Raw genomic sequence first — 24,808 nt, 5'->3', positions numbered from 1 at the left:
CTACCTTGCCTAGACTTCTTCGTTAAAGCGGTAAGCTTCCTAACAACAGGTTCCACAGACAAGCAGCCACTGCGTCCAATGACCGAACAACCTGAAAGGAGGGCACTTCTCGTTCTCTTTTGAAAGGCAGAGTACAGCAATCCCGCCTCTGCTACATGAAATCAGGCTGACTCAAACTCCAATCACTGCTGAATGTCAAGGCGGGTTTCAAGAGACTGAGCTTTGAGGGGCAGCGAAATAGCCAATAGCTGATTAAGTATTCCAGCAGCAGAAGGCAGACGTGTGTTTTGTCCAATCGCTAGTCAAACTGAAATTAACGACTCGAGAACTGGTAAGCAGTGGAACGCGACATACCTCACTTCTTTGAAAACAGCAATCCCGCCTCCCCTCAGGCTGCACCGCTGGCCAATGAGCTGCTCGAGGGGTTGGGCTTTGTGTGCACTATAGCGGTGAGCGTCTGCTGAAACCTTAGAGGCAACCGCGTAGAGAAGTGGAAAAACGCGCATTGGTAGCGATAACCGGGGAAACGCTGTGTGCAGGTAACCTAAGCTGGCTGTGGAGTTTATTAGAGTGGACTCATCAGGTGTGCCGATGGGGAATGCAATGTCCGTTCCCATCAGTTGCTAGCCTTAACTGTTTTTTATGACTGGAAAACAGAAAATGAATGCGGGGCTGTTGAAGGATGATTGACGTGAAGCCATCAGTAAGACTGTTCTTCACAGATAACGCTAGAATCGCAGCTGCACATGTCATATCGCGACATGGTTAAAGAATGCAAGTGGAACACACAAGTAGAACAATGCAAAAAAATGTTGATGACCATTACGTTTTGGAAGCCGTCATAGCGCGATATGATAGGAGAGCGAGGCGATGTGCTAGTCAGACAGGGCACGAGTCAGATATTCTGTAATCAGACATGTCAGTAGTCAGATCGTGACATCGTAGGTGACAAGTGAACAGCGGCTAAGTCAAACGGAGTGCTTTATGCTGTGAAATATTCAGCGGGCAAGGTAGAATGAGTGCCACCACATGGTGTCCCATTTTTTCAGAATAGATGGAATTTGACACCTGTGTGCATTTCCAGGCACATGCTAAATTAAACTGTTTGGGTAAACCGCGATTGAGAAATTCGCACCGGCAACTATAATTTTTCAACGCATGTTACTTTACCCGCATTTAGCCTCTTCTCATCGCCTGTGGGGGGCGTTGCTGTATTTTTTAGTTTTAAGTTAGTTTTTTTTTTTTGCATTTTTTTTTTCAAAGAGAAGCAGCTGCAAGTACCAAAGCGACATTTTTTTCTTACTATTCATCTTGATGTTTTCTATTCGTTTCTAGATCAAGCTACCTGTGCAAGATGTCAGTGGTTGAGATCATCACTTGGTGAGGACAATGTTCTTTTATTTACACGTAAAATGCCGGGTTGGCTGTCAGTTCTGTATGGGCTCCTTATGTAACTCAGTAGAAGAGGTGTATTGGCAAGTCAGTGAGTTCTTGATAGTATACATCTGTCCCGACAAAGCTTTAAAGGTTTATATGTGTGGGCTGAATGCCAAATCAGCAGAAGCCCAAGTGCAGTAAAGTAAGTCCTTCATAGAGCACCTGCAGCTGAGCCATTACACTTGATATACCAAACCCTTATTTATGAAAATGATCATTTTTCAGAGCGCATCTGAATGGCAGCCAGTTGCTTTTTTTGATATGACAAAGAGATTAAACTGATTCGAGGGGGCACTGGTGTAGTTGTTAGCCCTACTGCATCACAGCTTTTGAAGAGTGAACTAGAGTCTAAGCCTGGCTAGTGTTTGTGTGTAGTTGGCATACTCCTGGGTTCTTCTAAGAATTTTATCTGGGTCCACCAAGGTCCAGATGAGTGCGTGCGGGTGTGCGGATATGCCTTGTGATGGACTTGTGCCCTATTCAGGACTGATTCCTAGGTTATGTGTGATGGTAATGTTTTAGTTCCAGTTTCCCACTTGCCTAAAATTGGATTAAGCTGGCACAGTAAGTGGATGGTTCTGAATTCTCTCTGTAACAGCATTAGTTTCTGTCAGCAGAACAGGCAAAAGTTCATTACAGGGACACTGTACTTCTATTTACTATGGCTAAAATTGTGTTGGAGGATGTGCGGGTACACAGTCAAGACTTGATAGTGTTTCAGGGGTGTGTGGGGGTTTATTTGGGAAGAGAATATCCTCTGCGTCAGATATGCCAGCAGACCCAGTCGGAGCCTTGGGGGTTGCTATGGTAACAATACCTAGCGTATATTCCATAGAAAAGAGAAAACCTTTCTTTACACAGCGCCTTATTCTCCGATGGGGGCGTTTCTGCTGTTGGGGAATTGCTCTCAAATTGAAAAGCAGCATGGTGGAGTAATTTTGGAGACTGGAGAATACAAAGTTTGTCTGTGTTCCAGGGGTCCAGAAGGTGACACTCATCTTAAAACTGCTTCTGAGAAGAGCACTGCCAGTCTCTTTCATTGAGGTGAGTTATACAAGAGCTGAGTGGGAGGGTGGTGAGAGTTATCAGGTAAGTCACCTCCTAGGTCCTCATACCTATCTGTTGTCTTGCTTACAGTTCCCAGCAAGCCTTTGCCCTGGTCCAGATCCAACATGTCGTACTTTCGGGACAACTTCTGGGTAAGCAGAAAGTAAAAGAGTTTTTTTTTTTGTTCAGTTCATGTATGTAAGGCAATGTGCAATAAGTGATCTGTCTGTAGGGAATTATTATGAGGGTATTAAGAGTGGCATTGTCTGAGCTCTAATGACTAAATCTTGTTCAGAGTGGCATTTTCTGAGCTCTAATGATTAAATCTTGCTCACGGTTTCTTCAAACCTTTTTACCTGTTGCTGCTAGCAGAGGCTGAGGCTTCATGCAGCTCAATTCAGACAATGGAAGAATGGATGGTTTGGGGTAAAGATCACTATTAGTGTTTATTATGGGAGCTTGGAGAGTGGTGCCCCTGTGGATGCTTAATATAATGGTATTACTTCAATTACTTCATCACTTCAATGGTCTATTAATGAGTTAGATTGTGAGGAACATCACTGTTGGTATTTATTGTGGAGTCTTTGAGTAGAGCATCACTGCATGTATGTATTATGGACAGTATAAGAGGCACATTGCTGCAGGTGATAGGTCTGGACCTTATAAGAGGGACATTGCTGCATGTATCTATTTTGGCTTTTTGAAAGAGACATCACTCCAGGTGCTTATCATGGATTGTCTGAGAAGAACACTACTGGTACTTATTAGGGACGAACAGAGAAAGACATCCCTGAAGATGTTAATTTTGGTCCTATTAAGTGGGATATAGCTGCATGTGTTTATAGACTATTTGAGAGGACAAAATGTTTATCATGGATAGTTTAGAGAGATTTCACTGTGGTGACTTTATTATTAGAGATTTGTAAAGAATATCATGGCTAATGTTTAAAATAGATAGTTTTGGATGGAAACACCACTGGTATTTATTATGGGAAATTTAAGAGTGGCATCAACAAAGGTAATTATTTTGGAGAGACTTCACTACAGTTGCATAATATTTGCAATCTGAGGGGATATCCTTGCTGTTACTACTGGGCTTGCTTCTCAGCTTTAGCAAAATAGGTCTGATTCCTTGTCTGGACACTGTCCGTGTTAAGTTTATATATAGTCTCTTTGTTCATACAGGTTTTCTCTGGGTATTGTGAAAATAAGCAAAGACAATGTTGGGAGTGTTCGCATCCCAGAAGTCACCCTATTCAGTTCAGATGTCTGAAATATAAAATAAGTCAAACAAATTTTTATAACAAAAAAATTGTCATTTTGCCGAGATCTTAAATAAAATAAGAAAGGCTTCTCAGGGGACCAGAGCTTTTTGTCGCTCTGAGGATGGTCCTATAATGAAATCCAACTCCATGTGGTGACTTTGTTTAAATACCAACTGGACTGGAAGGGGTGAGGTTTTGGGGCCAAAGTAGTATGGCCACTAGTGCTCCATTCAAATTTGGTTCATGTCTTGCTCCTGATGCTACACCAACAGGATATTGCATTTGGATTAAGCAAAGTGGATTTTATCATTGATTGTGTTTTTTATGGGGCTTTTTGAAGGACATTATGATATTTTTTCATGATAAGGTTTTCACTACAAAAGTAACTTGCCTAGCATCGTGATTAGTATTCCTGGGTTCAGATTGAGGGTCAGTCACTACTTATGTACTCTTTGCTCAGTATCTGTGTGTGGTTATTCATATTTTCACGTTTCTTTATTCTTCCAATTTCCTCTTTCATCCCAAAGAAGTGCATTTTTCATTAATTTGCTTCTCAAATCTAAAAAAGAGAAATGAGCATGGGTTTTGGCTTAAGTCCCTCCAGTGATGGGCTGGTGTTCCAGCCATGTTTGCTTCCTATGAAGTAGTAATGTAAAATACAGGTTTATACAATCGATGGATAAATCACTGCATAGATTTGTTATGACTGTTTTGAATGCTTTGAGACAGACATTAAACTAAATATTTAGAGTGAATTCACTCTGGGTGTTTATCATAATACATTTGAGAATAACATCACTGCAGTGTGCTTGGAAGTGACATCAGTGTTAGTGTCTCTGCAGGGGTTTATAATGGGTGTACAGAGAGTGTCATCACTGTACAGTATATTTTCATGATGTGTGCATTAGGAATGACATCACTGACCTGAGAGCATTTCTACATTCCAGAAGTGCCTTAATTGAAGCTGGTGCATGTATTAATAGCAATGGGATGAGTACTAGAGACAAATCCCAGACGCTTTGGGAGTTAGATGGCTGCAGGTTTGTTTTCCTGGTTATTGGTGTGTTGTACAGGAGTTTCAGCTAAACTTCATATTTTGGTTACTATTCCTATTTTCCAAGGCTAAGCTTTATACTTCCATCAGGAGTGATATGCTCATTTATCACTGTGTCTCTGGGGCCCAGGTGCACTTCAGCACTCAAATCAGAAGCACCTGGCTCTGCTATTTTTGGAATGTCCTGATTTTGCTTCCGAAGGAGGGGCAACAACTCAATCAGGAATAGCTGTGAGAATGAGGTTTTCCTTCTTGGGACAATCCTTCAACCAAACCCAAAGGAATTTACGCTATGACTTTCTGTGCTTTAATACCAACCATTCTCATCTAGAAGCATGAAATACTTAATTCAATCATGGATTAAAATTTCTTTTTATATTGATATTTTTATAATATGCTAGTGTTAAAAAAAGGTCTCAGATATTGCTTATACTTGCAAGTAAGAATTTCACCATACCCTGTCCAGGTGACAATAGCCCTATTATTGTACAGTTACTGCTGCACCCACAGAATGGTGACTCTTACCTAAAAAAATGCTTCTAGGAAATAGACCTGAGATCCAGTAATCAAGGCAAGTATTTGCATTGACTCTTCACCTGTCAGTTGTCTCATTGAGGTGTTTTGTCCTCTCAGGTATTTAACTATTAACTGGTCCCAAACACTCTCTTCAACACATGCACACAAACATGCACACAGCATCCCCAATACTCTTCCAGCTGCCAATCAGACAAAGAACTGAAATAACAAACGTAACTGCTTGTGGAGCAGTGGAAATGAAACAGGCCCGCGTCAACTTTGTGATGGGAGGGTGGGGGTGGGGTGTGCTATCTGCATTTTGTTATTTTATGGCCCTGATGGAGACATAATACTAATTACTCTCCCACTAAGGGCCACTGGTCTAGGGGTGACTAAAACTGTCAGGAACAATTTTGCGGAAAAGGTAGGAAATCCAGCAAACTCTGTGTTGGTAGGGATGGCTTGTGCAGATAGAAATCAGGTGTATATTCAGCAGGTGCTGGAGTACTAGCTGGTTGCCATGGTAACAGGATTGTCACAATAGGGTGGGGTGCAGCACTCCATTTGTGAAATTTTAGTAACATTACTCTGTATAATGCCCTCCTACGTTTCCGTTATTTTTTGCTTGTCTGACAAGTCTTGGCCATTCGGAGAATTAAGTGTCTTTATTCAAATTGTAAACAATAATTTACCTGCTGTATTTATTAGAAAGTTTAGTTATAATGCAAGACGTGTTTGTTTTCACGGTCAGCATATTGGAGGTGTTGGGTACTGCACCCCAGGATGCAGCATGACTCAGAGCTCACCTCATCATATCTTGTGGGCACGCGTGCACGTGTGTATATGTGTGTGTGTGTGTGTGTGTATGTGAGTCACAATCTGAAGCTACAGAAGTCTGCAGAACGCCCACTTAGCAGCTGTACACAACTTGCTTCGAAGAGCTTTGGGGAACCTCTGCCCCACTTTTTTCGCCACATTAGAAAGCCTTGTGCTGATGAAGATGAAAGCCACCCCCTCCCCCAGATCTCTATCAGGATCTATTGTATAGGATGAACTTTGTCCTTTATTTTCTTTGTTGTACTGCTTCTTATGGACCCCCCTCTTCCTAATGTGGGGAGTACATTACTCCCACCCTTTCCTAACTCATAAATCCCATGAACGACAGCCATCCTGAAGAGCAGAATTAATTGTCAGCCGCCCAGAATTACAGCTTGGCACTGTGAAAATGAGCATCAGGCTGGCAGATAGTAGTTGGGAGGGGTGAGTATGAGATGCTGCTTGAGTGGAAAGCACACTTCAGTTTTGTGTCTTCATGTGACCTGAATCTGCCGAGCAATTGGGATCCAAGATTGAGGAACAGAATCTCCAATTCCCCCCACCCCCTCCAGGCAATGCTTTTAAATTTGCATGAGAGGCCTCCAGTTACAGCTTGGGTTTCACAAGAGCTGACATAAAGGAGGAAGGGAAGGATGGCGGGGCTTGATGAGGGAGGGGAGGTGAGGGTGTCAGTGGCACAAAGGGGTTTTTTTAGCATCCAGCTGCACCCACGCTCAGACCAAACAGCCTTCACTTCCTCCTGCTTCCGCCTTACAGAATAAAGAGAGATCTGATGGCAGGGCCTCTGTAAGGACTGCTCTGAGTATGAGATGCTGCTGTGAGATGGGGATGGGGTGGTGGGGAGTGGGGTGAGTGCCAGAGCCCCATTGGCATGCCAGAGCCCCACAAAATATATTGGAGTAGGTAATATAATGCATCATGTCGTTCTTTGACAACAGTGCACTCTTCTTGGGGTGAACAAGTGAATGAGCAGGAAGGCCTGAATGTCTGGCTGGGAATCATGTATGATGTGATATCTAAATATCATATTTCTTGGTTATGGTGTGGCTTTTCAAGGGTCTTTACTCACCTTATTGAGTCATGTATTCATCCATTTCAGGAAGGGCCTCCATTTGTATGACAGGGATGTAGAGAAAACGTAATGCTTTAGATAGTATGACTTAGTGAACATATGGTTCATGTCAATATTGATGTGGATTTATGTGACATGAATGGTACCTGTAGATCCTGTATTTTATGCTATGTGTCTCTTTAGGGGTGGTGGTTCTTCCCTCAAGGTAGTTAGACATCATATGATTCAACAGAGACTTGCTCTGGTATTTTGAATGGATGAAGATCCTTAGTGCCAGCCAATAGGATGGAATATCCATACTACAATTAGCATGACACCAGTTGTCTGATTTTTTTTGTACACACTCCATTCAGCTTAGGTGGAAGAGGAGAGAAGTTGTAGTCCATAACATCAACCATTCATATCACCATAAGTATTCAGCTAGAGCAATGGTTCAGTGGCCTATTCTAAAACTGCATAATAGTTTAGATGCTTTCAGTGCTGACATTTGCTTTCCTGTTGGAAGTGGTTTGCTTTGAATTCTACCAGCATGTGATTTCTGTCTGTGAGCTGATTCTACTTGTTTCATAATCTTCATAAACACTGGTAATTCAGATGAGATGCACATCATTGACACCTTTGCCATACCCATTTCAATATCTTCTGTGGCTTCCCCGAAAATGATGACATCTCAAGGAGAAGAGAGTAACTTTTATTTTAATTGTGCAGGGCAATGTGTTGATAAAACAGAGGTATAAATGATAAAGGGTCATGAAAAGTTTAAACCATTCAGAGTTACAAACAAAGCAGGTAAATACTCATCCTTTGTTCACCTTAAAAAAGGGAATGAAAAGGCAATCGTCTAGGACAGCTAACAGATTGGACTTTATTATATGTAGTTAGGGCAGCATCGGGCGTAAGGCAGGTACCAACTTTGGTCAGGATGTCATTTTGTCACAGGACAACACTCATGTTTATAGGATAATGAACAAGTGAACCAAAAACAAAACACTCACAAACTGTGACCAGAGTATGGGATTCTGTACAGGGTCTATAAGGCAGCAGCAATAATGGGCCACTCTACCTCCACTGGTTTGTTTAAATGTCATCAGTTAAAAAAAAATGAAGACTTGCCTATCTCCATCTGAACTCATGTCTTATTTAGCCATTTTCTTTCCTACTTAGGGGTAGAGGCAAAACAGAATCTTCTTTTATTAGTCTGCAACAGAGGGATATTAAGCAGATCACTAGTGTACAGCCTGACAGGTTTGTCACTTCTAGATAATTCACCCATAACAATACTTTATTACGTCCTACATTTTCTGTTGTAAACTACAGAGAATTAAACTTCATTGCAAAAAAATTGATATGGCTGATGAGAAAGAATTGTGCTGACATTTAATTTACAAGATCAACTGCAGCCACAGAATATAGCGAGAGGTGTTTGTAAACTGTGCCAGGTGAATTTTGATATTCATTAGATTTCTGCAGGGAATGGTGGCTGGTGGCTTAAGCTGATTAAATTAAATCTTAAACTTTTAAAAATGGTTTGGGGAATCAACATTATGAGTTTATATGTCAAAACAGGTATACTTTCACTTCAAGCCGTATACTGTATCTAACTTAATTCTAAAGCTTGACTGCCACAGCATCTCTGCTTCAACTCACATCACAAAACCCACCTAATATGTAACTGTAATTTGAATGTTAAATATGGTGATTGTCAATTTACAGTTTGCACATTCTCGCCGTGTTTATCTGATTTCCTCTGGGTACTCTGGTTTTCCTCTCCCACATGCTAAAAGGCATGCATTTTATGTTAATTTGTGACCCTAAATTGGTCTCCGAAGTTGACTGTGGGCGTGCATATGTGCTCCATGACTGACTGGTGGCCTCTCAAGTATTGTTTCCTGTTTTGCGTCCACTGCTTCTGGTGAAGGATCTGACTTCTCCGCAACCTGAACTGTACTAAGTGAACCTGAGAAAGTATCTACACGATGGCCAGAATGCTGCTTCAAGCCGTATTTACTAGGGTCTGCAACAACCTCCACATCACCCTGGCCATACAAAACCTATTTTGATTCACTGAAAAGCAAAATCCTCCATTTTAGAAAGATAGCTCTTCATACCCTCGATCTTCCATATTCCCTTTGGATTCCACAGTTGTAGGTCTGCCTTATTCTGTCTCCTTTACCACCACCACCTCCTCCTTCTATTATCTTCAGATGTGTGAGCAAGATGTGGGGAGACAAAGCCATTGGTAGTTCTACTGTTTTATTCTACTTTCTGTTTGTTTGTCCCAATGAAGGCTGCAGTGCCAATATACTTAGGATTAGGAAAGAAAAGTTATCCAATCTCCATGGACAGTGTCCAGGTACTTTTGCAGGATTCCCAGGTACTACCAGGGTAGCCAACAGGCATATATCCCTACAGTGTGTTGAAGGTTTTTCCCTGTGTCCCTGTGTCTTTTTCTAATGAACTATTCTTGGCTCCACACCTATAGAAGGTACCCAAGGTTCTGGCTCATCTTGTTTTGCAAAAGCAGTAATACTAATCAGAGTTTCTTGTCTATTGTTGAGTTCTTCATCCAGTCATGAGAGTGACATCTGCAAGAGTCCAATATAATAAGAAATTCATAGAGCTGCAGTCTATAGATCTATACTGCGGGTCGCCAAATCTCACCCTTTTATCTAACATTCTGACCATTTATGTAAAACAGTAGAGAGTATCTGACATAGCCTTGATGGAGTGATCACTTAAGACAGACTTGAGATAATTGCTGCACTGGGCACCATATGCAGTCTACAAGTTACCACAGGGTACATGGTCACAAGCCTTTTGCAAGTTTGCCTAGCAGGCGAAACGTGATTTTCAAACTCTTTATCTTAATGTACCTTGACTTTTTTTCTATATTCCCACCATATCTATTGCGCACATGTAACTAAAGCCATAAATGCCACACTCTGGTGATAATCTATGCATACAGCACAGGTTTCTCTCCCTCCATTTGTTGATGGTTGTTAAGAGTGATTAATAAAACTGTCATCCCCTCCCCTTCTAAATCTGTGGATGAATTTGTGTTCCAGAAGTTGGATGTATGTTACTCACTATAGCAAATAAAATGCTGCCAATGTCTTAAATCATTGTATTTTACTACTGGCAGAAAAACAATAAATACAACAAACTAAATGTGATGTGTTATGTGATGTAATTTCCTGCTAGCAAACAATACTGACAATTTCCACATTTTATTATTGATGTTCTGAATGTAACTAAAACTACATTGTAAAATAGATAAAAGGTCCTGGGTTCAAATTCCACACCTGGTCATTCTGAATCTGGAATTTGCACATTGTACCTGTGTCTGTGTGGGTTGTCCTCCTACATCCCCAAAGATGTGTGTTAGTTTAATTAGTTGGCCACAGTGTGTAAGTGTGGGCGTATGTGACTGTCCACAGTGTTCCCTTCCTTACACTAAGTGCTGCAAGGATGTGCTTGGTGACTCTGAATTAGATTAATTGTGTTTAGTTAGACAAATGCAACAATAAATGCACAGTATGGACTGTGGCTTTAAATTTGCATCATAAACCATAGCCACTCTGGTGGTGTAACAACTGCATGGCCAGTAAATATTAAAGAATATATAGCTGCTTTTAGAAACAATTCAAACATTTAATGGCACTGTAGTTAATGATGTTGCCTGATAGCACCAGGTTTCAGTATTCAATTCCTGACGTACTCATGGTCTGTCTGCAATTTGCAACTTTGTCCAATGCCCATGTGGGTTTTCTATTGCTGTCTGGAAAAATGCATGTTAGGTTTATTGTCAACTCTGAGTCAATAAGATAGAATGTATGGCTGAGTGCGCCCTGAAGTATCTCTGTATTTGGAATAAATGAGCTAGAAAAGCTATTATCATTGTGTATTTGGCTGACAACCTTTACCCAGAATTAGATAATAGTAGTGGTTAGTGCTGATGCCACACATATCCAATGTCCTGAATTTGAAACCCAACTTCTTCACTGTTTGGAAGGAATTATGTGTTCAACCCATGTCTGTATGTGTTTTGCTCTGTTTTTGCTTTTCTATCCCAAAGATACATGTGCTTTGTTAATTGCAGATGCTAAACTGTATCCATGTGGGTGTGAGTGTGAATGTATGTATGAGTGGGCTCTGTAATGGACTGGCTTCACATCAGGAGTATTTTCCAGCTTTGTACCTGATGCAGATAGAATAAATGTTGGGCCACCACTGTCCTGAATCGGATTAAAATGTGTTTCAGAATATTATGTTACAGTATTTTTTACAGAAAGAGTGCAAGCAGGTTAAGTGATTTGCTCAAGGTCACACAGTGAGCCAGGCTGGGTACTTAGCCCAGTGCCACTAAGCCGAACTGCCTGCCTATATAAATGAAATATAAACCTTTATTCAAAAATGCAATCACCGAGGTTAGATTTTGCCAGCTGGTAGAATTTTGGGGAGCTGGATTCATTCATCTTTCACCATTTGAGAGGTTTTTGAGTAGGTGGAATGAAGTCATCCTCAGAATAACTCTGCAGGTCAGTGTGTGGGGGGTGCAGTGCTGAATCTGGGAAGTACTCATTCATGGATTTGTAATAAGTGAACTGTTCATTGTTCGGTGTCCATCCAACTGAGCGCTATTATTTCTTTGTAGACAGCCCACACAGCACTTTAGTGTTAGTGCGTCATTTTCTTCTTGCCAGTTAGGCTCCTTCTTACTGTGTGATCTGACAGCAGGAGTGATGGAAGAACAAACCTTGGCCTCCATTAGCTCATTAGCACAAAGGTTCATCTATACTTCTACTATTTTCCTTAATTTTGTATTAGAGACCCAAGAAGCCTCACAGACTCAGTGGGCAGAAGTCAAGAACCTTCCCAGAGGATGGTACCCATCCATTATAGGGCTCACTTGTTCACGTTCAGCAAATTTAGTACTGCTGCCTCACATCTTTCGAGACCTGGGTTTAAATTCTGTGCCTGGTCACTCCCTGCGTGATGTTTGCATGTTCTGCCTGTGTCTGTGTTTGTTTTCTTCCAAGTACTCCATGGAAAAGTCTTTATTTATTTTCTCACTATTTTTCTAATTGCAATAATTGATTGATACTGATTTTCATTGTGTTATTATTTTATTATTTCAAGCTAATATATTGTTTAGGGCAGGGGTCCTCAATCCCAGTCCTGGAGAGCCGCAGTGGCTGCAGGTTTTTGTTCTGACCTGGTTGCTTAATTAGAAAGCAATTCTTGCCAATAAAGCACTAACAAGCTATGAAATTAAATTAACTCTGCTATGTCAGGTCATTCTCATGTCCTAGATTTTCTTTCCCTTTCTATCATGCAAATGATTTGAAGGCTAAAATGGACGAGTAATTCTCAGTCCTTCACTTTTTTCTCTTCATTTTTCTTCCAAGTATTTAATTAAACCCAGTAGTGCAGATAAATACACACAGGTGTAAATGTAAATAAGCTAAATGGAGAAATGCTGCTCTCTCTTGTCATTTGCATGTTATTGATAATAAGGAGCAATTAAAATAGCTGTTTAAGACAAAATTAAGCAATAAGGGCTCAAAATCACCAAAGTGAAGCAGAAGTGTTAAGTGCTTTTTATTAAGCAACTGGGTTGGAGCAAAAACCTGCAGCCATTGCTGCTCTCCAGGACCGTGATTGAGGACCCCGGTTTAGGGTTTGGTATTAGCATTTACCAGTTGCTGACGGTGGTTTAGATAGCCATACTGGTAGCATTTCTAATCCTTTTAAGAGGTGCAGATTGCTGGTTTTAAAGGGGCAGAGCTGTCATTTTTTGTTTCTGCACCTTCCGCCTGGCGGAAGTAAAATCATCAGAGGGGGAGGGAGAGCACAGGACAGCTTTTGTGGTTTGATAGCAGGGAATCTTCAGCTAGCGAAGTGTGAGAGAAGGCAGACTATGCACCTGCCGAGCTAACTTTGAAGCAGGCGTTTTTATTTTAAAAGAAGCTGTGGTGAATGTACTTCAGTATACACGGTGATAGATAAGTAAAAGGTTTAGCAAGAATTGAATCAATCAGTCAAATCAATCTGATTAGCTGGAGTTCCACCTTGTGCACCATCCTTTCAAATTCAATGAATCTATTTATCAATCAACCAGACTATCTGGGGCTACACCTTGTCTCCCATTCTGTCCAAATCTGGTATAAATAAGCATCCTGCTTTTGACAATTGACTGTAATTAATAACCCTTCCACTTACTGTATTTCAATGTAGCTTTGTGAGGAATTGCAGCCTACATGGTTATCATCGGATAAAAAGTAGGACCAGACCTGAGGTCAGATTTGTAAAACTTGCGTATCCACAAAAAGAAGCCTGAAACGTGTACATGCAACTTTTCATACAAAAATCAGGATTTATAAAAGAAAACTTGACAGGAGAACTTGCATATGTTTACGGCAACTCTGACCCATTTCAGAGAGAGTAGGAAGTGATGACACAGTTGATCAAGCAGGGACATGCAGCCAGACCAGCTAAATGACAACTCACACACACAACAACCATGTTAAATGGCAAAAGTGATGAATGTGACGTACTGAGTCTTTTTTTAGTTCCCCAATTCTGTGTATTTCCTTTGAATAACTTTTTTGGTTTTTCATCAGTTTATATCATTTACCTATTGTCACTTGTCAGGGAACTGGCCGACATGTCAGTAATATAGTTCAGCTAAGCTTCAACTCCATCATGTCTGCTGTATTTGAAACTAATAACTGACTTACAAGGTGCTACATTCAGTCTCCTTATGTGTGGATATACATACATAAAACATAACATATTTTTGACAACATAAAGAGGCCATTTGCATCAGTGTCAAGTTTTCCTAACGTAATCGAGCCAATTGACTGCATACTCATAAGGACACTTAGCAAGAATGAGCTGCTTTTGTTATCTATAAGCAGTGATATTCCATTAACGCACAGTTTATCTGTTATACCAAGGCAAGATTGACACACATTGTGGCTCAGTGGCCTGGGCTAGCCCATGATTGATTTATTTTGAGATAAAGAAGCTTTGGCAGACAACTTGATGATGGTGATGTTTGTGATGGCTGGCTTGTTGGTAAGGTAACTGGCTAAACCCTCAATTTTTCATATGTTTTGTGCTATATATTTTAACAGCAATCAAACAGAAATTAAAATCTGGATCGAGCATAACTCTTTAAAATGAACTTGTAAGAAAACTGTTCTCCCCGTGTTGGTGTGGGTTTCCTCCGGGTACTCCGGTTTCCTCCCACAGTCCAAATACATGCAGGATAGGTGCATTAGCAATTCTAAATTGTCCCTAGTGTGTGCTTGGTGTGTGTGGGTGTTTGTGTGTGTGTGCGTCCTGCGGTGGGCTGGCGCCCTGCCCAGGGTTTGTTTCCTGCCTTGTACCCTGTGTTGGCTGGGATTGGCTCCAGCAGACCCCTGTAGTTAGGATATAACGGGTTGGATAATGGATGGATGGATGGATGAATGAACTCCTGGAAATTGGCTCTAAAGCATAACTTAAGAAAATTAGCTCCTTTTCAATCACTCTTGATGATTATCTCATCAGACCTTCTTCTAATGCAAGGAATCTTGGTGTCACTTTTGATTCCTTCCTTTCTTATTCTTCCCACATAAGCTACATTAAGTAACTTTCTTACTTCCACCTCCATAACATATCCCGTGTTCGCTCGTTCATCTCCTTTTCTAATACTGAGAGACTTGTCCATGCTTTTATCACATCCCTCATTGATTATTGTAACTCTCTTCTGGCAAGTGCCACTTCTAATATCACTGCTCCAGTTGATTCAAAACTCTGCTGCAAGAGTCCTAACATGAACAGGCAACATCAAGTACATAACAACCATCCTGCTTTGCCTTCACTGACTCCCTGTGTCGTACAGGTGTGGCCACCATGGGGTTCCAGAGGGCCCCAAACCCAAGACAGAGTAGAACACCAGACGTTATATGAATAAAATAAAAGGTATTTATTTATAACCAAACACCTTCCGATTTCTTGTCCAGGTCATCCAGAACATTTCCGGGTTGTGTGGAAAACCAGGGCAGTCCCCCCCCGACAGTTCCCTCTGGTGGTCTCCAAAGACCCCGACAGGATTGTATTTGGTGGTGTCCTTATCGGGTTTAGCTCAGAGAGACACTGCCACCTGCCTTGTGGGGGAATGATCCGCTCCCGGTGAGCCTGTTCACCTGCTCCTTCCATTATGGCTTGCTGGCTGAGCATGAGTCTTTACTTTATACTGACTCGGATGCCTGTCCTTCCTCTCTTGCACTTACACAGGAATATAAAATTCTGTTGCTAACCTAAAAAGCTTTAAATGGCCTTGCACCAGACTACATCAATGACCTTCTCTATCTCAGTGCTCCTGTTCATCCACTAAGATCCTCTGATTCTGGCAGTCTCATTGTGCATCACACTAACTTGCACTCTGGGGGTGACAGGGCCTTTAGCTGTAAAACTCCCAGAATTGGAAATGAAATCCTGAAATTAATTAGATCAGCTGATTCAATTAATTCTATTATAAATAACTTAAAACAAATCTGTTCAGGAAGGCTTTTACTTTAACCTAACATTCTACCCCTTCTTTCAGTTTACATCTCTGTCCAGATGTTCAGAATAATTTGTGTGTCTGTTATATCACAAATTATATTATTTATTCAGGCTTTTCTTTTAGTATTGAATTTAGTATTTTACTCTTCTTTATTGTCTTTAATTCTATTTAATGCTTTGTATATCCAATTTAATCTGTTTTAGTGCTCTATGCAGAAAATATTTATATATAATGTTATGTAAACCCTGCTGTTCTTACTGAGACTCTGTGAAGCACCTTGAGCATGGGAAAGGTGCATTTTAAATAAAATGTATTGTTATTATTATTATTATAGTGGCTACCTGCTTAGACCTTTCCCTGTCCCCCAGAAGGCAGAGAAGAGGCGCTATAATGCCACACAAGTTTTTGTGCCCATGTTGTGGCACACATCAGAGGACTCCTCAAATGTAGGTGTTGGTGTCATGATGCTTCAGCTGGAAAGCTGCTCTACCAGTTAATGATGGTCTGCAGCATTATGATTGCATATGTACAAAGTTAATTAGCATTGCCTGTATATGGTTGTTTCAAGTGGGTGGGGTTTGAGGGCTATTCACAAATTTCCAATTTCGAGATAATTGTGATTTATAAATGGTAAATTGCATACAAATTTGTGTATGACATGGTTTTTATAAATTGGATTGTAAGAATTTCCTTTTATTTGGTGTACGCATATTTTCACACTCAGATCCACACAAAGTTTTATAAATGAGACCCCTGGATAAGATGCCAATACTGATTCACAAACCCACACTCGCTAACTTGGGCATTTTACAGACCCCAGCCAATGTACACAGCTTTTGCTGCGGAAGGAAGCTGGGATACCTATATAAAGTCCACAGAAGCACAAGGAGAATATGTTAGTCCCACATAGACATGATTTGAAGATGAGTCGCCTCAATTCTTAACATTTTTTCACACACAAATTATCATAATAAGGGGCTGAAGGAAGTGTTTTTTACAGTAGAGAGCAGAATGAGTGGATCAACCAGCAACAAATCCCCACTGGCCTTGCATGCCAGCCATCCAAATGTGCTAGAAAATGAGCTGCATGCTTCTAGCCACACTGCTGTAAAGAATCACTCTGCCTGTCAATTCAGCAAATGATGAGTAAGCGTGTGGATTAGCAATGGTGATGCTAGACAATTGTGGTCAGGGCTGTGTGTGTGTGTGTACAACAGGGAAAGGCAGTCTATTCGACACCTCTGTGTTAATTTTATTAATAGAAATTAGGCATATAATATTTCATGGTGACACTCCTCTCAGATTGTGTTGTAGCAGTTACTCTGAGCAGCTAGAGACCCTTTATTCTGAAGTCTGATAAAAAAGGTCAGGCAGGATATGCTGAAGTGGGTTACTGTCTGTCCACCCTTCAGAGTTTCACAATGAGACCTTGCCGTTGTTAGACAATGTAATGGATGGCGATCAGGGCCATTATCTGACTGGGATTTCTCTGAAATGGAAGGATAGGGTAGATGGCTTATGAAGGGTGCTATCTCAACTGAGCAGCTATTTGGCAGCCCCAATGGGGTACAACGGTACCTTGGATTCCCACAGGGCTATATGGGACTTGGTATTTGTCGGCTCAACCCTGTTGGATTCTGGGGATACTGCCAGGGGGTGCTGCAGGAGCTACAGAACCCTATTTTGTCAAGCTACCACCACACCAGGGAGGGTTTTCAGGATCTCTCTAACAAGCCACTTGGAGTAATTCCAGGTGCAGCATAAGAGGAGCCACCCGCCTTTAATCCAGGGGCCAGAGTCGGGAGGAAGTGGACAAAGCTTGAGGGAGGAGTGGAGGCAGAAGGAGAGAGACAGAGACAGAGAGAGAACAAAAACAAAGTAATGTGCGGTAGATTTTGCTTAATACTGTACTGTGCATTGGTGGTATGGACCAAAGAGAAAGCATCTCCCACCTGTAAATACAGACTTTTGTTACACTGCATGTGTGCCTGTGCCTGTTGTGTTGGGTTGGGTGTTTAGGGAGCTGTGTGCCCCCTTGTGGTAATAGCAATCATAGAAATAAATATAATTGCTGAGTCTTTTGTTATTATCCAGTAAAGAATGTAGCCACCGGACTCTGGTCCTTTAAAGAAGCAGCCCAGATAATAGAAGGACAGTGGTTATAGTGTGGTGACCAATGCAGACAGTAGAGTGACTCCATGTATTTTGGATAAAATATAATGGAAAAATGAATGATTCCCAAAACTTAGTACAGTTTATTCCATAGTGCACTTGTCATTGGGGATGGCTCTGTGGTCTCACACCTCAAAAGACCAGGGTCCAGCCCCTTGGCCTACAAACACTCTTTATATATTGTCTGTAAATTTTCTCTCACATCCCAAAGATTTGCAGGTTGGTCTTACTGGAGATCGAGTTTAAAGTTGTGTGAGATGAGAGGGTATTTGGTTTAAAAGCAATGTAATGTATGACTGTAATGTTGATACATAGTTTATGTATAAGGGTGAAACGTTCACGTATTTGAATATTTTTCTTTTTTTTGTAAGTGCCAGGGGTTCTTCCCTCCAGGTTTTATTTATGATTATGCTTTTTTGTTTTTCCTGCTAGACAGAAGCTTATAGAAAATCACTTCTTGTTTGTTGGTGTGGAGTTGGTATGTTTATAGCTGACGTCATATGTTAAGAATATTTACGACTATAACTCACTCATCAAGGCCCAGGCCATGGGGAACTAGAGAATGTCATGCATAACACTAGATACTAAGCAGATACTAACTCTGGAAAAAGGCTGACAGTCCAATGAGTCCATTGCAAGTGACACAGTTACAAGTTACAATATAAACAGACAAACTTTATGTAACACATTTCTTTTTTTTCAAACAGCATGCCAAGGCACCATACAAGTATAAAGGCCTAGTACAATTGCTCAAGCTGAATTTCTACAATCAGAGCATAGAAAGGTTAAGTGAGAGCTTAAAATCACACTGCAAATTGGAGTTTAGAACTGAACCAGCCACTTAGGTTTAAAAATCCAGTGCCTTAGCTGCTACGCCACAGTACCGGTTTTATATACACAAATATGCAGTGGATTTGGTAAGTATTCAGACCCCTTAACTCTCTGCACACTTTATTTGTGTAGTAGATTTAATTTTAAAATGGATACGTTGCCATTTTTGCCCATCAATCTACACATAATAACCCATAATGACAAAGTGTAAACATGTTGTCAGAAAGGTCTGCAAATTTATTAAAATCAAAAACTGAAATCACTCATTTCTGTATATATTCAGACCCTTTGCTGTGGCACTTCAAATTGTGGTCAGATGGATCCTGTTTGCTTTGATTCTTCTTGAGATGTATCTAGAACTTGATTGGAATCCACATGTGGCAAATTGAATTGATCGGGCATTGTTTTAAAAGGCACACACCTGTGTATATAAGGCTCAATTATTTCCCCTGCATGTCAAGACAAATATCAAGCCATGAAATCCAAGGATCTCTCTGTAGACCTTCACAACCAGATTGTGGTGAAACATAGATCAAAGCAAGGGTACAAAAACATTTAGAAAGCTTTGAGAGTTCCCAGGAGCAGAGTGGCCTCGATACTACATTTGGAACCATCTGGATTCTTCTTAGAGTTGGCCATCCAAAAACATCCAAAAACACCTGCAGCTGACCTTCTCCACATCTGGTTGCCTTCTGTCCTCTGACTCTGTACAGCACCACTACCTGGACCGAGACTTGGGTTCTCCCAACAGCCAGGGTGCTCACGCTGGGGTTCCGATCCCAAATCTAGCCAAACACCCTGCTAGGGCTCACTTCTCCAAGCTGGTTGCCTTACAGTGAGTCTGTTCTTGCTCGCTCATGCATGCACCAGCTTTCAGCATCCTGCCTTTTTCCTTCCTCTAAACCTCTGTCCTCTTTTTCTGATCTTTTTTTTTCTTTCCTCTACACACTCGCACTCCTGCTATATATAATGGGGACATGGCACAGGTGTGGCGATTAGTAGCTCCCGGCATCAATTACAGATGCGGACGATTCCTCATCTGTGCACATAAGCAAGGAAACGCCCACAGCATGTCATGTCTGAGAACCGCTCCGGCCACACTATCACTCCTCCTCTATAAGCCACGAGTACGGTAATTATTTATTTTAAACTGGCCTTTTTTTTCTAAGCCACAGACCTACTATACCACATGCTGAGATGGGAAAACTTGGTTGATACGTGTAGTAGAGTCACTAGACAAGCTACTCTTGAATAAAAGGCATATAAAAAATTTAAAGGACTCTTAAGGGTGTGACTTAAAGAATCCCAGGTCTGATGAGGCAAAAATTGAACTCTTTAGGTGTAACTCCAAGAACTATGTTTTGTGAAGACCAGGCACTGCTCATTTCCTGCCTAATAGTGTCCCTATGGAAAAGTACGGTGGTAGCAGCGTCATGCTATGGGGTGCTTCTAAGTGGCAGGAACAGGGAGACAGGTCAGAATTGAGGGAAGAGTGAATGCAGCCAAATACAGAGAGGTCCTTAAAGAAAACTTGCTCCAGATTGCACACACCCTGAGACTGGGGCAATGGTTTACTTTTCAGCACACCAGTGACTCGAAGCATTAACCAGTTCAACACTGGAGTGGGCCAATTGAACAGCTGTCAAGAGTTCTGAAGATGGCAGTTTACAGACGCTTCCCATGCAGTCTAATGGAGCTTCAGAGGATCTGCCAGGAAAAATTGGATAAACTGCCCAAATCCAGGTTTGGAAAGCTTGTAGAGTAAAAGCTGTAGTTGCTGCCAAGGGGGATTCTATAAAGTACTGAATTAAGGGTTAGAATACTTGCATAAGAAATATTTCAGGTTTCGATTTTTAATAAATTTGCGAACCTTTCTGGAAACATGTCTTTACTTTGGAATTATGGATTGTGGGGTAAAGATTGAGGGGCAAAAATATCAAATGTATGCAATTAAAATTAGATCTACAACACAATAAAGTGAGAAGAAAGTGAAGAAGTCTAAATACTTTTGAATCCACTATGAAGGAATTTGATTCATACATAGCTGCAGTCATTGCCCATAACATGTAGTTATTGGACATTAGTTATTAAACATTTGGTGATAAGATTCAATGGTTCCAACATTCTGAAACAGCTTTTCAAATGGAGCCTCATTTATAAAACTTGCATATGAACAGAAAGAGAATCAAAATTAGCTTATTGCAACTTTCCATAAAAGTCAGGATTTATAAAAGAAAACTTGAAAGAAGAAAGTGTGTATATTTAAAGTAATTCTGACCTATGCAGTACACACGTGCATCATTTTGGAGAAACTGGGAAATGACAATCCCCTTGATCAAATAGGGAAATACAGCCAAACCAGTTAAATGACGACTCCCATGCATAATAACTCATATTACTGAGCCATTATTATAATGTGCATTGACCTGACAAACATATTACCACTCAAAAGTGATGAATATGATATGGAGACTCTCTTTTGTTGCATGTTTGAGAGGGTCAAAGCTGTGTATTTATGCTGATGAACGTTTTTGGTTATTCTTCAGTTTAAATCAGCTATCTGTTGTCACTTCACAGTGTACTGACCGACAGGTCAGGAATGTATCAGTCAAGCTCCACTCCATCCTGCCTACAGTGCTGTAAGCCATTAACTGACTGGTGAGGTGCTGCATCCAGTTTTCATATGGTGTGGATATACATACATAAAACATAACATGTTTTTGCCAACATAAAAAGATTGTTTGCAGCAGTGTTAAGTTTTGCTAATGTAATCGTAGTAATTTACTGCACTTATGTTATAATGAGAACACCTAGTGAAAATGAAGCAGCTTTTGTTAACTATGAGCATTGACGCACAAGCCATCTGTGATGCCAAGGTGAGACTAATAAACATTGTGCCCCTGTGGCCTGGGTTAGCTCATAATTAATTTATTTTGGGGCAAAGTAGCTTTGACAGATAGTGACAGCAATCACGTCATTGCATATGCCAGGTTATAGTAACTGCCTACTCAGATGCTGGCAGTTCACTCCTATTTTTCACACCCAGAGCGCAGTGCAGAACTTCTCTAATGCCGCACATTATCTTTTACTCTCAGTTGTGGAGCACAGCCATATACTATTGAATGCAGTTTGTGGTCTTGATGTGTCTGGTGGGTGGCTGCTCAACCAGCCAATGCATGCTCCATATATGGATGTTTCAGGGTGGAGTTTGAGGTGCATTCATGTATGCACATTTACAAGGTGATTATGATTTATAAAGGGTAAATTGCATAATATATGCATATGCCAAGTTTTGTCAGTCAGTCAGTTCGTGATTTTCCAACCCACTATATCCTAACACAGGGTCACGGGGGTCTGCTGGAGCCAAACCCAGCCAGCATAGTGTGCAAGGCAGGAACAAATCCCGGGCAGAACGCCAACCTACCGCAGGACACACGCATCAAGCACACACTAGGGACAATTTAGCATCGCCAATGCACCTAACCTGCATGTCTTTGGACTGTGGGAGGAAACCGGAGCACCTGGAGGAAACCCATGCAGACATGGAGAGAACATGCAAACTCCATGCAGGGAGGATTCAGGAAGCAAACCCAGTTCTCCTTACTGCAAGGCAGCAGCGCTACCACTGCGCCACCGTGCCGCCCTGACAACTTTCGTAAATCTGATTTTTTTGGCATATGCATTTTCCTGTTATTGTTGGCATATACATATTTTCACACTTGAATGCACGCAAAGGTTTATAAATGAGGCCCCTAGAATTTTCATGCACTCAAGTCTATGTGGAGCTTATAGAGATGGCAAGATAAGCAAAAAACATCCAGTGAGCACAAGTTCTGCTGGTGAAAAAGCCTTGTTAAATGTGGGTGGTCAGAGGAGAATGGCCAGACTCATTCTAGCTAACAGAATGACCAGAAATACTGATCTATAAACTCTGTATATTAGTGGGATGCAGAAAAGGGCACCTTTAATCAATCCACACATGGGAGTTTGAAGTAGGTGGTGTACATCAACAGAAACCCACTCTTGTTAGCAAAAAGCATTAAGTTGAGGTTAGAGTGAGAATGGAATCAACAAAACTGAACAAGTTAAGTCTAAGGAAAACTCTGAGGAATCTCGATTTCTGTGGTGACATGCAAACAAAAATGTTGGAATTTGGCCTAATCTGCATTCATGCTGTCCTGTGTCGATTGTCAGGTTGGTGGTGGATGTGCAATGATGTAGTAATATTTTATTGACACACATTGGGTTTCATATCATATGGATGTCATAGCCTAAACTAAGAATTGTTGTTTATAATGTTGTATTATTATATGACCTAAGTGTACTACTTTCAAATGATTGCTTCCAGCACAAAAGTGCACCATATTAGAAGGCACCTGTCACTTTAATATACTCCAATGGCTTGCACTATGCCCCAGATCAGGATTCAATAGCGCAGCTTTGACAAGAGGTGCAACAGGAAAGTGAATATGTGGCTGAAGAATCTGCAGGAGCCGTGTGATGGTGTCAAGTTGGCTTTGACCAAAATTCATAAGGATATATCAATGAATTCAGACTGTTTTGAAGGCAATTTTTGTACTACCTCATACAAGATAGGGAAAGGGTCCTGTCCTGCTTTCTTCTGGCCATTTTAGCCTCTGTCTTCCTCCAACCATTTGAGTCTCTGATATGGAAGAATCTCTAAACCCTGTCCCTGACAAGTTTGCACCTATGTTTGTTTCTTCGCAATAGGTGACAACTACACCAGAAGCTGACAATATTTACATTTCCTTACATTTATTCCTGGGATCCTGTGTTCTCAAATGGCCAGGGGTGTTGCCATCTATGGTGATTCTTCCTTGACCTCAGTCTTAGACAAGAATGGCAGGCATTCCTATCAGCTGAAGTATTGGATACCCTCTAGTGTCCTAGAGAAGCATTGCTTGTTTCTAACTAGACAGTGTCAGTCTTTATCTCTCGGTGTCTGTCATTCATGTGCTGGTTCCCTGCCTAATGGTTCAATGGGATCTTACATGTTGTCATTGTGCATCACTTCCATCAGGAGTCTACTGAGGAAATTAATCCTGCCTTTGGAAGTCACGTGACTTATGAACACTTCTTTATATTAACCATTTTGAAAAGGTCAGGTCAGGTTGGGGAGCATGCACTGGTACAGCACTCACCACACGACGCAGCAGCTTGTAATCCTGGTTGGCAACCCCCCCGCGGTCCAGTCCCAACCTGCGGAAATGACTCTCTATCTGCAGCAGCCAGGTGTTACATGGGAATCCCCTTGGGCTGGTCCAACCACTCTGGTCCTCAACAATGAGGATCCTGCGAGCCAGATCACCCTTGGGGAATTGCGCCACATGGCCATAACTGACGCATCCTAACAATGCAGGTAATGTGCTTCATTCAGGACTCCATGAACAACCACTCATTCAGCACAAAGTCAAACCAGCAGTACCCAAGGTTTCTCTGAAGAGACACAGTGCCAACGGAGTCCAGTCTTCATTTCAGGACACTGGATAGCGTCCACGTTTCACAACCATATAGCAGGACAGGAATCACCAGGACTCTAAAGACTCAGACCTTCGTCCCTTTGCATAGATATCGGGAGCGCCACACACCCCTTTCCAGCGACCTCATGACCCCCATGCTCTCCCAATCCATCCACTGACTTCATAGGAAGAGGCACCAGAGACATGAATGCCGAGGTCAGTAAACCTCTTGAAAAGAATAGTTCTTTTATATAAATTCGACACATAATTTTGTTAAAGTGACAGGTATATGCAGATGATGTGTCCAGGTGTTGTCCATAACGGTTTGTAACTGAGGGAGAGCTTGAATGAGAGAAAGAAGAAATGTAGTTATATTGTAAGGCAGAATGTTACATTTTTTATGTGCATAATAAAAAGAAGTAAATAGAGATCTTTGTGATGATTAAGCATTTGTTACTATCAGTTTAGGAAGTGTAATTTATCAGCTAAAATCATGGACTTTGAACAAGAAGGCAGCCAGTGGAATTATATGCTCTGATT

General features: G+C 41.2%; 1 protein-coding gene across 1 annotated transcript in view; it reads left to right on the top strand.

Moving 5' to 3' along the window:
- Positions 1–453: 453 nt before the first annotated feature.
- LOC120537587 (F-BAR domain only protein 1-like) overlaps positions 454–24,808 on the top strand; it is a 100,099-nt gene continuing 75,744 nt past the window's right edge. The window contains 4 exon segments of the mRNA XM_039766637.1: positions 454–539; positions 1,336–1,380; positions 2,414–2,481; positions 2,575–2,636. Of these exon segments, the coding sequence (XP_039622571.1) occupies positions 2,610–2,636 (27 nt within the window). The 5' untranslated portion in view covers positions 454–539; positions 1,336–1,380; positions 2,414–2,481; positions 2,575–2,609.

This window comes from Polypterus senegalus, chromosome 10, assembly GCF_016835505.1.
Source record: "Polypterus senegalus isolate Bchr_013 chromosome 10, ASM1683550v1, whole genome shotgun sequence".
Lineage (NCBI taxonomy): Eukaryota > Metazoa > Chordata > Cladistia > Polypteriformes > Polypteridae > Polypterus > Polypterus senegalus.
Note: the sequence above shows the minus strand (reverse complement) of the source record. Positions and strands in the feature narration are given on the sequence as shown.